At 51.0% G+C, this 12,318-nt stretch overlaps 1 protein-coding gene across 1 annotated transcript; it reads right to left on the reverse strand.

The window, feature by feature from the left end:
* Positions 1-372: 372 nt before the first annotated feature.
* PRPF19 (pre-mRNA processing factor 19) lies at positions 373-10,572 on the reverse strand. Its single transcript, XM_069565398.1, has 16 exons — positions 9,849-10,572; positions 8,038-8,187; positions 7,765-7,841; positions 6,872-7,013; positions 6,703-6,776; positions 6,504-6,566; positions 5,603-5,644; positions 5,402-5,476; positions 4,994-5,069; positions 4,712-4,821; positions 3,547-3,702; positions 3,256-3,325; positions 2,948-3,033; positions 2,490-2,660; positions 2,257-2,362; positions 373-860 (listed from the first exon to the last, which is right to left on the reverse strand). Exons 1-16 carry the CDS (start codon positions 9,865-9,867, stop codon positions 763-765), a joined length of 1,515 nt encoding a protein of 504 aa, XP_069421499.1. The 5' UTR covers positions 9,868-10,572; the 3' UTR covers positions 373-762.
* Between the last annotated feature and the right edge of the window lie 1,746 nt (positions 10,573-12,318).

A 12,318-nucleotide genomic window follows, 5' to 3' on the forward strand; every position in this document is an offset into this window, starting at 1 on the left:
CCAGTCACAGAAGGATTTCTGATTCAGGCCAGTTGAGACAGATTTTCTGTCGCCTTGGACTGAAGGACTGAGGATGCTCTGAGAGATGGCCGGTTCTGTGGCAGCGAGATTCTCAGCACTCTCCCCTTCCCCCACTTTCAGGCTCACATGGGAGCCACCCAAGGCAGGTGACATGAAACCCCATAAATCACAAAGTCAAGGCCTGCAGGAATGTGGAAGAATTATTCTGGCAAATGGCTTGTAGATTATTTTTAAATTTGTTGTCCAATTAAAGAAAAACAGAATGATGGGCATCCTGGTGGTCGAAGCCCTAACTGGTGCTCCCTCCCCTTGATTCTCCCCACTACAAACAGACACAGGAAGGCGGCTACGTTTGTTTTCTTTTTTTAATGAAACTAGAGCGCTGCTTACAAAAACCTTCCTGAGCCCTCGGCCCAGCCCCTTCACAGTTCCCTTGGCTCAGCCTCTCTCCAACTCACAGGAACTGGAACACGGTGGGTGTGGAACAGCCATCAGCTCCATCAACTCCTTGAAGAGAGGCCCTGGGGCCGACGCTGAGCCCTCAAGAGGGTGACGGATGAGGGTGGTCCATGCCACTGCGGCTCTCAGGCCACCACCGGGACCAGAGTGAAATGATGCGAATGTCCCACCCCATACACCCCCCACCCCCCAGTAGTCTCTTCTCCCCTGCCCCCCCACCCCCACCCCTAATGCTATCCCTCTACTGAGACGAGGCCCCACTCCGGTCTGGTGAGCTGCCGCCTACAGGCTGTAGAATTTGAGGCTCCGGTCCATTCCCGTGGAAGCAATGAACTTGGCGTGGTGTCCGAAGGCCACCCCCGTGGTCAGGCCACTGTGCTCTGTGGAGAGACAAGACAACGGTGAGGAGGCTTTTCTTCCTTGGGGTCTCAGTGTCGACCCCTATGACATGCTCCCCACCCGTCCCTGTGACCTGGAAACCTCCCGCAGCCTGGAAACCCCCAAGGCCAGAGCTCTACATGGCACTGAGCTCCAGAGCCTCCCTGGGGCTGGCCCACAGCAGGCCCTGTGTGTGGCTGGGCTGAGTGAACACAGGAACACCAGTCCTCCGCCACCTAAGCTTTCGAGGGCAGCTACAAATTGGCTCTGCTCGGCTCAGTCCAAGTCTGAGAACTGACAGGAAGCTGGACTTGTTGGTCTTTAGTTCTGAGCCCCTGTGTGTAACTGGAACAGTCTTATCAGCCTGTCCTAGCTCACACAGAAGGCTGGGTCAGGGGCAAAAGACGCCAGGCAACCCTCTCCGCTGGGCTCAGGTAGTTCATGGACATGAGGGCAAATTCCCACAATCACAGCTGGCCCACCAGCTCCCCACTCTAACGCTGCCCTGTGCTTCCAGCCCGCCACTCCACTGACTGCTCTAAATCAAGGCACCGGGGCCCAGGGAAGGTGAAAACCCATGGGCCACACCATCAGGTCTGGCCATCTCTGGGACACACAGTGAGTAGAATCTGGGGTGGGTGAAGGTGCTTGTGCCCCGCCCACCACCCGCTAATGAGAACAAGAACTTCATTAACAAAGATGGCAGCAGCTGCCATTCCTTCAGTTCCTGAAGGTGCAAGAGGCATCCTGTCCCCATGCAGGCCACCTCCAGGGCACCAGCCGGCACAATATGCGAAGCAGTGTCAATACGCCCATTTAAAGATGAAGTAACTACAGCTCCAAAACGGAAAGTCATGCACCAGAGGCCACACTACTATTAGGAGGTGCCAACTTTGTCGGGGTGGTATTTGTATATAATGTACACACATTCTCCTATATACTTTAAATCATCTCTAAATAACTTGTAATTCCTAACAGCACAAATTCTATGCCAATAATTTTAAATATAGTGTAAATGCTACATGAATAGTTGCCAGTGTGCGGGCAATTTGAGTTTTGCTTTTTGGAACTTTCTGGATTTTTTCCGCCCACAAATATTTTTGATCCACAGTGGGTAGAGTCTGTGGAGAATCAACTGTACTATTATTTTCCAGAGAAGTTAAGTAGCTTGCCCAGTGTCACAAAGCTTCGAGTGGCAGAGCTAGCATTTAAAGTCAGGCAGTCTGACTCCTGAGTTCCTTGTTTTAGCCACTAAACTCTATTGCCTCAGAGAGTGACTAAAAGCGGCCTTGGCAAATGCACGCCTGCCACTAGAAACCCCTAACCCAGTGAAATTTTCCCCACTTTCTTCTGGGCCAGAGCACCCAGAGACCTCAGGGTCTTAGGGCAAGCCTCTACCTGTAAAGTGAAGAATCTCCGTCCACTGTTTACAGATGTAGATCTGGACGTCGGTGCCGCCAAGGGCCAGGTAAGTACCGCTCTGGTCAAAGATCAGTGACTTCACCTGCCAAAATCAGGAAAGAAGTCACATGAAAGGAAGCAGAAACTGTGGGCAATTCGGGGAAAACAGAGGCAGTTTAGAGTAATTCACTGACAAACGAGGAGGAGGGGTGACAGAGAAAGAGGTGTACCTCAAAGTTGTTATCCAGCTGCAACGTCTTAAAGTTCTTAAGTTTGCGCAGATCCCAGAGTTTAACAGAGGAGTCATCGGCCGCTGTAGCCAGGTAGTAGCCGTTCTCCGAGAAGGCAATGCTGGTGATGGGGCCCGAGTGGCCGGGGAAGTTGGCCACATTGGTGCGCTCCTGTGGTTGGGGAGCAGGGAGTAAAATGTCACCCACTGGTCATGAGGGAGAAAATGGAGCTCAGACAACTCCACTCCTGAGACGTCCTCCACCCTCAGGGAGGACAACCAGCAGGAAGAGCAAGGGTGGACGCCCAGCCTGGGGACCCCAGTACTGTGCCACACACACAGCCCCCGTCTCCCCACTCCTGGGACACCCCCGGGGCCAGGTGCCATCAGCACTTCATCACACCACACGGGGACAAGAGCTCCAACCCTGGGCTGCAGACGGGGACAGCCATGTCCTACCTTCAAGTCCCAGATCTTGATCTGAGAGTCCATGGTTCCTGTTCCAAAAATGAGTCCATCAGGGTGGAACTGCGCACAGGTGAGCGCTGTGGGGGGGAGACGGACAGACGGTCAGAGCCCACCCTCAAGATACTAAGCACAGCAAAGGTAGGCTCCTCGCTGTTCCTCACGCTCCCTGGGCCAGCACTATGCCCAGCACCCAGCAAGCACTGGCAGCATGTATTTTTTAGAACAAATGAGCAACAACTAAATAAAACATTAAACAATATACAGCGACTGAAGAGCCCAACACTTAGGAGACAACTTACAGCAACCAGAGGTCTCATCGGTCACCTTGGTGAGCACACGTCCTGTCTGGATGTCAGAGAAGGCCCAGTACTGAAAAAAAAGAGACAACAGAGCTGGTAAGACAGTGGGTCCCCAGGTTCTGATGGCCCCTCAGGAAGGCAGGGACCCTGGTCGGGCAGACCTTGGCAAGGCCATCCCCTCTCTGTAGAGAGGAAATACTCTCTCCTGGTTCTGGGGACCCAGCTGGGTAAGATGTTTCCTCCTCCCAGGATGCCTGAGTTTGGGGACCAAGAGCCTGGCTGGGACGATACCTGGTCATCAGAGGAGCTCAGGAGATAGTCACCAGTGGCGTGGAGGCTGAGGCCTGTCACAGCGCTCTCGTGGGCACGAACAACCTGTACGCAAGAGGCATTCGGAACCGACCAAATCCTGATAGTAGCATCGGGGGAGGCAGAAAACACCAGCTCCTAAAAGGAGAGCAAAGAAGCAGATTATCAGAGACAGAAGAGATGGACCACAATCATCTTGTAAAAGCGGGCTGGGGACGGCCACAGCCCTGCTGGGCCTGGAACCTTCCATCCCCACAACAACGCTTGAGTGGGCCAAAGGGTAAACACTATTAGGATGGGAAATTAAACAGCATTTGGCCAAGTGGAGGAGGTCCTGCCATCTAGTGGTAAAAAGTATTAGTGAACCAGAGGGAAACTGTCCATCCCTTTCCCAGGACCAGAGATATACACCTATCGCAATTCAGGAACTGAATGTTTAATTCCATTTTATTTAAATAGCCCCATGTAGTTAATGGCTCCTGTCCTAGGGCAGCACAAGTCCAAGCTGTAGCAGGCCTGGAAGGGGTTGTGAAGGCATTTCCTAAGCATCCCACACTTAAGAATTCAGGGGCAAGTTAATTCTCAGAAAAACTGGTGACAGAGAACTCACATAGTGTCACCAACCTACTATTTTGGTTAGTTAGGATATTAAAACCTGTAAGGTAAAACCAACTACCATCTTCCATCAACACAACTGCATAAGAGAAATAACATACTAACACGCTCAGCATCAAGTTTCCATCCCCCGGCCTGGAAGACTGTGGGAATCTGGACCTATCCATCCCCCTCAGACACATGGGGCAGACACATGGGGCAGAATTTTGTTGAACTCTGTGCACTGCAGTTTGTATTTTAAAATAGTGTAGAGATTCTGCCTTCCCTAACATAAAACTTTTCAATATGCTTTTCAAACTATACGTTTCCTTTCTTCCCTGGTTTGAAGGCCACTGTTTCAAGAGTTCTGACAGTCGTGGGCAACCCCACGACCCCAAACCTGGCCCTGAATCGCCAGTGCTGAAGAGCTGGCACTCTCAGGCCCATGTCACTTCACCAAGGAGGCAACAGGGGCGGGGGCATGGTTCTGGGACCTCACACTATGGCAACAGGGCTCAGAAATGAGGGCTGAGGGCGCTAGGGGAGCGCTTACCTGGGAAGGGTGAAAAACCACACTGGTGACCTTCTTGGTATGGCCTTTGAGGGTGGCCAAAATCTGCTCAGAACTCTTGTCGAAGACGACAACATTCTTATCCGCCCCACCTGGAGGGGACCAAAATGAGATCCAAAAATGAGTCAGGCCCCCAGGCCCCTCTGCCAAAGGTTCTTTTGTCCCCAGACCCACAGAGAGGACAGAAGTGGGCATCCTCCTTGTTGTCCTCCTCCCACCCTCTCCCACCCCCTTCTTGGCTTGCTGGGCTGGGCCCACTCTTACCAGTGAGGATCTTGTTGGTGTCAGAGGGGCAGAGGTCCAGGGCAAGGATCCCAGGAATGCTAGCACTGTGCAGCCCCTGTGCAGAAAAAGCCACATCAAACCTAGTCATGGCTGAATCAAAGCAGGCCACAAAGCCACTCAATGGCTCCAGCCCTGGCCCCAGCCCCAGCCCTGGGGAACAAGAGTGACTTCTGTTCCTCGTCCACTGTGCTTGGCTTTCTGCCTGGATGCAGCAACTCCCATCAGTGACAATGGGGAAGGCCACAGCCGGTTAGGAGGAGAAACCCTGACAACTCAGCAGCCAAGGTGGAAAACAGAGGGGGCCAGAGGCCCTGGACAATGCTTCATGCTGGCCTGTCCCACCCTGGAGGACCCTGTCTCCCAAACCTGTGGGACCGAGCCACTCACCACATGTGATGCCACCTGCCGGTATTTGCTGAGCTCTTCTGGCTTCACCAGCTCCTCAGGCACAGTCTTCCCTCTCTGAGAAAAAGAAAAATCCCCCAAGAAGTTAGTGGGTGCAGAAATTAATTGGCCATCCCCTCTCCTCCTAAGGGAACCACCAGCTCCTCCAGGTCAGCTCTGGGCCCTGGCCCTGGGAGGACTCACCTTCTTCCGCTCCGTGGTGAGCACGGTGGCCTTGTCCTGAAGCTGGGGGAGAGAGGGGAATAAAATCAATGTGAGAAAAATTAATTTGCCAGAAAAAAGCACAGTGAATGCTTGTCACATCTACGTTTTCACAAGCCATCACCAAGAACTCATCATCTGCCAGGCTCTGTGCTAAAGGCTTCCATGCAATATCTCTTTTCACTTTCACTCCAACCTTATGAGGTGGGTGTTGATGACTTTGTTTCTCAGAGGAGGAAACTGAGCCCCAGAGCAGGTGCAGTCACTTGCTCAGGGCCACAGAGGCAATAGCTAGCAGGGCTCCCAGACCACTCCTGTGCCACTACGGTGGAAGCTGAGATGCTGACAAGCTGCATGGCTTGGAAAAGACACAAACTATCAACTGGTACTAAGGAGGATCCCCAAGTCACAGAGCACAGGACACAGAATCAGGGGCCAGCTCTGCCTCTTGTGAGCTGTGCTTTTGACTCTGAATCTACAGATTCTTCATCTATAAAATCAAAGTGATAATTCCTATCCTGTCTCCTTCAGAACAGAAAAAATGAAAACCTGTAACAAAATGCTTTAATATCTACAAAGAACCCTAATAAGAGCAACAAATTGTACTTAATTAAAATCTTTAAAATTCCCACAAGTTCATAGAGTAGGTACTACCATCCTCACTTTAGCAGCAAGGGAAATTAGACATAGGATTAGTTAAGTCAGCCCAAGATCATAAGGCTGATAACTGGGGACATCAAAACACAAAGCCAGGCAGCTCGGTTGAGTGTGTGCTCTGTACGACTCCACTCCATCTCTAAATGGATGCGGTTTTTACTCATATTGGACTCCAGGCAAAAGGGAGAGTCCAACAGCTTTCCCACCAAGTGAGAGCATGACGTACCTTCTGAATAATCTCAGGAGTCATTCCCACCAGTTCGCCCAAATCCATTGGCTCGCCTGCACCCTGAAGAGAACAAGGAGGAAGGTGAGAGAAGCATGGACTGTCAGAGGAGCACAGAATGCCCTCCTCCTCCCTTGCAGAGGAGGCCGATGGGCCATCATGCACACTCCACTGCTGGTGGGGCTGAGGGGACACTCACCACAACACTTGGCTGGGAGCTTGGCACAGCCTGGGGCACAATGAGACCGGCCTGAGGTTTCAGGGTCGCCAGAGCTGAGAGAGAAGACAATGTTAGGAATGGCCTATTACACAACAGGCCTGCCCCAGAGTGGAGCCCAGAGCGGGGGATGGCAGGCCAGAGGCTGTACCTTCTCGGGCAGCAGTGACTTCCTTGGTGAGACGCGCAATGACACGGCAGGCGGCATCGTGCTGGTACAGAGCGTGGGACAGCTCCTGGCGGGTGGTCTGCAGCTGCTGGCGCAGGGTGAAGCTGTGGAGCATAACCGCATCCTGGGAGAGGGAGATGCCACAGTGAGGGGGCGGGGAGGTGTGGGGAGCACCCAGCAGAGGAGTCAGCCCTTGATAAGAGAACGCTCTTATCCTAGGCCAACCCTGCGGCCTAGACCAGTATCAGTGACCCAAGCAAGGTCTGAGTGACCCTGAACTCGCGAGCAGATGCTCCTAAGCTCCTCACCGTGCCAAACCCTGGGCACACAGACAGGAAGGGCTCTTCCCACCCGTCTTCTCTAATTTACCGGCACATCTCCGGCATCATGCCGTCACCTCACCAGAAAGGAATAAAAACACTACAGCTGCTGTTTATTGACTGCTCTCATTGCGTCAGGGATTGAGCCAGGCAGTCCTCAAGATGCAGTCCTTGACTCATTCATATTTAGAGCACCTGCTGTGAACCTGGTTCTCACTGCTGGGGCTCTAATGAGTAAAACAAGTCCCTGACGCCATGAAGCTCATACTCTAATTTTACCCTGAGTCTCTGTAAACCCTGAGACAGGTACTAATCCATGCAATATGGTCAGGAAAAGCAGCACTTGGATACTTGCCAAGGGACGTGGCAAGTGGGCAACGGAGCAAAGGGTGGAGCCCAGATCTGTGTGACATTAAGAACCAGGCTTCTCCTCTGCTCTCACCCTCCCCTCAAAACAGAAAATAAGGATCCATCCCTCCCATCCCCACCCATGTCCTAGTCCAGTGATCCCTTCTTTTCAAGTCGCGAAAATATAAATTCTCTTCGGGGACTCACCCACTCATCCTGCAAGGCTTTCAGAATGGCTGGGATGCTGGTGGCTGAGGGAGGCTTGGGCCGGATTGGGTGAGCAACTGCCAAGAGAGACAAAGTGGGTGTGAAAACCCATGACCTAGGGCATGCTGGCCCTCCCACCTTCTTTCTTTCCCCTTCAGCACTAACAGACCACCGTTTCCTCCCCCGACTCCCACATGCTATGCACCCGCCACCCTTCCCACCTTCCCAGGCTTTAGGCTAGGACAGCCTGGACTGAGGCTGGCCAGCAGGCACCTTTGATATCAATGAGCTGCTCCTCGGACAGAGGCTGGTTGTTGATGGGATCTGTGCCATTCTCTGCAATATACTTCTCAATGAGCCGCCGCTCATACACATGATTAGAGACAGGGGACACACAGGGGTGTTCTGGCACTTCATTGGAGACTGCGGAGAAAAGGCAGGTGGTGAGCCTGGGGTGGTGACAGGGACCCTGGGCCAAGCGGACGCTTCACCTTCGGCTGGCCTCCACAAGACCTTGCCTCCCTACACTCAGCTAACAGGAATCAAGACATGACACCAAGCCAGTTTTGGACTGTACCCACAATGCTTTCCAGCCACTTAACTAGCTTCTCCATCAGTCTCTGACAGTTAGGTAGTCAACAAATAATTGCTGCACAACTACTAAATGCTAGGCACCTAGGGAGCAGTCAATAATTCCTGCCCATCTCATTTCTGAACAAAAACGCTTAGGCACCCATTATATAGCAGGACAAGAAGATACACACAAAGCCATTCAAGTCTCAGACTAGGACCTAGATGGATTCTCAGACACATTACAAACCGATGTGACAAGTGCTATGATAACAAAGTATTTACATGGTGTTTACTAGGCGCCAAGCTCCACTGTAAACACTTTCCATTGATGAAATCATCCTCACCACTCCCCAACAGAAGTATCCATTTACATCCCTGAGGATTGGGACTGTAGCTGCTCTCTGACTTCCAGTACAATGCAGGTGCTTGGCAAATGCTCAGGAAACATCTAACAGACCAGCTGATGGATACTGAAAAGACCTTCCTCAGGACTGAAACAATGAATGTGAAAATACTCTGCACACTGTCATTTCTTTAACGCTTAAGGACTCTTTTTCTAGTCACATTTCCCTTCACTCTTTCTCTCCTTTATTTTGGATTTATGGGGAGGTTCTGAGAAGAGTCAAGAGCTCGAGAGTTAGGAAGCCGAGAGAGAAAAGAATGAGAAACTAATAACCTGATGAACAACCACTCTCCTCAATAACATATCCAAAAGACAGGACAAAGCATTTGAAAAAAGCATGGATTCAGGATCAGAGAAACTGGCTTCGTCACACAGCTCTGCCACTAACTAGCTGTACTGTTTTACAAAAGCCACATTTCTCCTTGAACCTTACATCCTTATCTGTAAAACCGGATCTTTATTTCTGCTTTGGAGAATTGCTGTGGGGACAGAACGACTCTGCAGTTTTGCAAGCACGCTGTAAACCAACAGAGGCTTTTCCAAATGTGCAGCTGTTTTCATCAGCCCTACAGGGTGAGGCTGGTCTGGCTCCCAGGCCTGTCACCGCCTCCAACTCACTGTGCGATCTTCGCAAACTGCAGAAGCGCTGCCTACCCAAGCGGGGCCTCAGACAACACATCCAGTGCCAAGGCCATTATTTTTGCAGTTGGGGAAACTGAGGACCGCATCCTGGAGCCAGATCACAAAGCCAGCTGGAGGCGGATCCTGCACAAGCCCTCTGGCTTCCTGCTTCCTACAGAGAGCTCTTTCCCCTGCACCACCAGCTCCCCGCTATCCAAGCCTCATATCCACTGCGCAAACGAGGTGGGCTGCCTCTGTGCAGCCTGCGAAAATGCACTGGAGACGTTATGTAAACTATGAAGCGCTGCGCAAACTGACCTCACGCTGGAGGAGGAAGACCCCCCCGGGCTGACAGGCCGCCGCCCTGCCTCCCCGGAGCCCCGTTTTTCAGGTCCAGCCCCGACCCCGGCGCCGCAGAGGCGCGCAGATCCTCACGCTCAGCTCTCCGGCCTCCAGCGCCCCGCGAGCGGCCGCAGCCGATACTCACTAGAGCAGATCAGAGACATGGCGCCCTCGCTGCACTCCGAGGCTCCTCACACTGGGCTCCGGGATCAGCTACTGGGCCCCCGCGGGACACTTCCAGTTCCCTCGCTGCTTCCAGACGCTCCGCTGCGAGCGGGGAGCTGCCCCGCGGAGCGATGCTTGCGAATGGCTTCACGTGGGACTGTGGCCAGTCGCGCGCCTCAGCCTCCAGAATTTAACGGAAACTGTCCTTTCCCATAATGCAATCAGGCAGGAAAGAGCGCGCCAGGAAATACTCGGCTATTTCCGGGCCCTCTCGGCTAGTTTCGTAAAGCTCAATGGCTGGGAGAGGAGAGTCGAAACTACATTTCCCTTAATGCACTGGGACCTTAAAGCCAATCAGTTTAGCTGCACTCTTGAGCCAGGGGCGGTGGAAAGACTGTCTTGCAAATATTGGAGTATATGAGAATTTTTTTTTATTTTTAATGCTATTAGTCTTTTATTTCGTGAGCATGGTATACTTTGATTTACTTGAAGTGAAGTGAAGTCGCTCAGTCGTGTCCGACTCTTTGCAACCCCATGGACTGTAGTCTATCAGGCTCCTCAGTCCACCCAATTTTCCATGCAAGAGTACTGGAGTGGGTTGCCATTTCCTTTTCCAGGGGATCTTCCCAACCGAGGGATCGAACCTGGGTCTCCCTGTCTGCAGGCAGACACTTTACCGTCTGAGCCACCAGGGAAGCGGTCTTCTGTAATATTTTTTCAGTATAGTTTTATATTATTGTCCATAGTGGTTTTGCATATTTTATGTCTATTTTTGAGTACTCCATAATTTTTTATTCTATTTTCAAATTTTTAATTTATTTTTAATTGGAGGATAATTGCTTTACAATGTTATGTTAGTTTCTGTAAGAATTTCTTAAGGAACTTTTAAAAATGCATTTTTCTGGGGTCTCATTTAGAGAGTCTGCATTTTCCGTTCGTGCCCCATGTGTTTCTCTGGCAAGTGTTTCTCAGAGGATTAGCTTTGGAAGACCCAGTGAAGACGAAGATACACATGGGTAGAGAAGCTAACACTGGCTAAGAAACTCTTCTGGTCTTGCCCCTACTACCAATTTGCTCTGTGATTTTGGGCAAGTCATCTGCTTCTTGGGCACACTGGCCTTTCAAGCCCTCAAACTTATCCACTCTGGTTCCAGATCCTTCACCTGGAACACTTTCCTCAATCCCTGCCCTTCTCCCCACCCCTCCCATCCTTTCCAAAGTAAATCCAACCTCACCCTAAATAGCACTTCCTCTGGAGTCTCTTTTCTTGACCCCTGACTGAATTTTAGTCCCCACAGCACCCTGTAATTTTCCTCTGAGTCCCTCTGGGATAGCTATAATAATTTATTTCGAAGAACTTATTTATTTTTGGTTGCGCTGGGTCTTCACTGATGTGAGAGGGCTTTCTCTAGTTGCAGTAAGCAGGGGTTACTCTTTGTTATGGTGTGTGGACTCTCATTACAATGGCTTCCCTAGTTGCAGAGCGCAGACTTAGTTGCCCCTTGGCAGGTGGGATCTTCAGGAACCCGGGATTAAACCTGTGTCCCTGGCATTGGCAGGTGGATTCTTAACCAATGGACCACCAGGGAAGTCCCACTATAATCATTTAATTATGTACAAGTATCTGTTTGCTGTCTGGGTTCTCTGGCAGATTATAAAGTCTATAATGGCAGGAACCATGATTGTTCTAGTCACTGCTGTTTCTCAGGGTCTAGCACAGTGCCTGATACATAGCAGGAATATTGTAACTATTGTTGATTGAATGACAGGCTGCCTGACAAGCCAGGCATCTTAAGTATTTGTATGTGGTAGGAAATAAAATCGATGTGTTTAGAGAGGAACTTGAACCAGAGGTGGTTAGACTTGATTGGATCAACAGCAGATAAGCTATAGCATCATAACCACATTTCCAGCAGATTCCTCTGGAAGACATTTATTGGATGGGTTGCAGAGGGAGGCAGCAAGACCCAATCATTCACTTTTTGGATTAATCTTTATGCTAAGTGACTTTAGTTGTGACTGACTCTGTATGACCCTATGGACTGGCTATAGCCTGCCGGGCTCCTCTGTCCATGGGATTCTCCAGGCAAGAATACTGGAGTGGGTTGCCATGCCCTCCTCCAGGGGTTCTTCCCAACCCAGGCATTGAACCTGCATCTTTTACCTCTCCTGTATTGGTAGGCAGGTTCCTTACCACTAGCGCCACCTGGGAAGTCCAGTCTTTATTGAGTACCCACTCTGTGCCAGTCAGACATTATATTTGACATTGGGGATAGCACTCTGAGCAAAATCAGGTGTCCCCATGAAAGTGAAAGTGAAAGTCACTCACTCATGTCTGACTCTATGTGACCCAATGGACTTGTACCATACATGGAATTCTCCAGGCCAGAATACTGGAGTGGGTAGCCATTAAATTCTCCAGGGGATCTTCCCAATCCAGGGATCGAACC

Source organism: Ovis canadensis, chromosome 21 (assembly GCF_042477335.2).
Source record: "Ovis canadensis isolate MfBH-ARS-UI-01 breed Bighorn chromosome 21, ARS-UI_OviCan_v2, whole genome shotgun sequence".
NCBI classification, from domain to species: domain Eukaryota; kingdom Metazoa; phylum Chordata; class Mammalia; order Artiodactyla; family Bovidae; genus Ovis; species Ovis canadensis.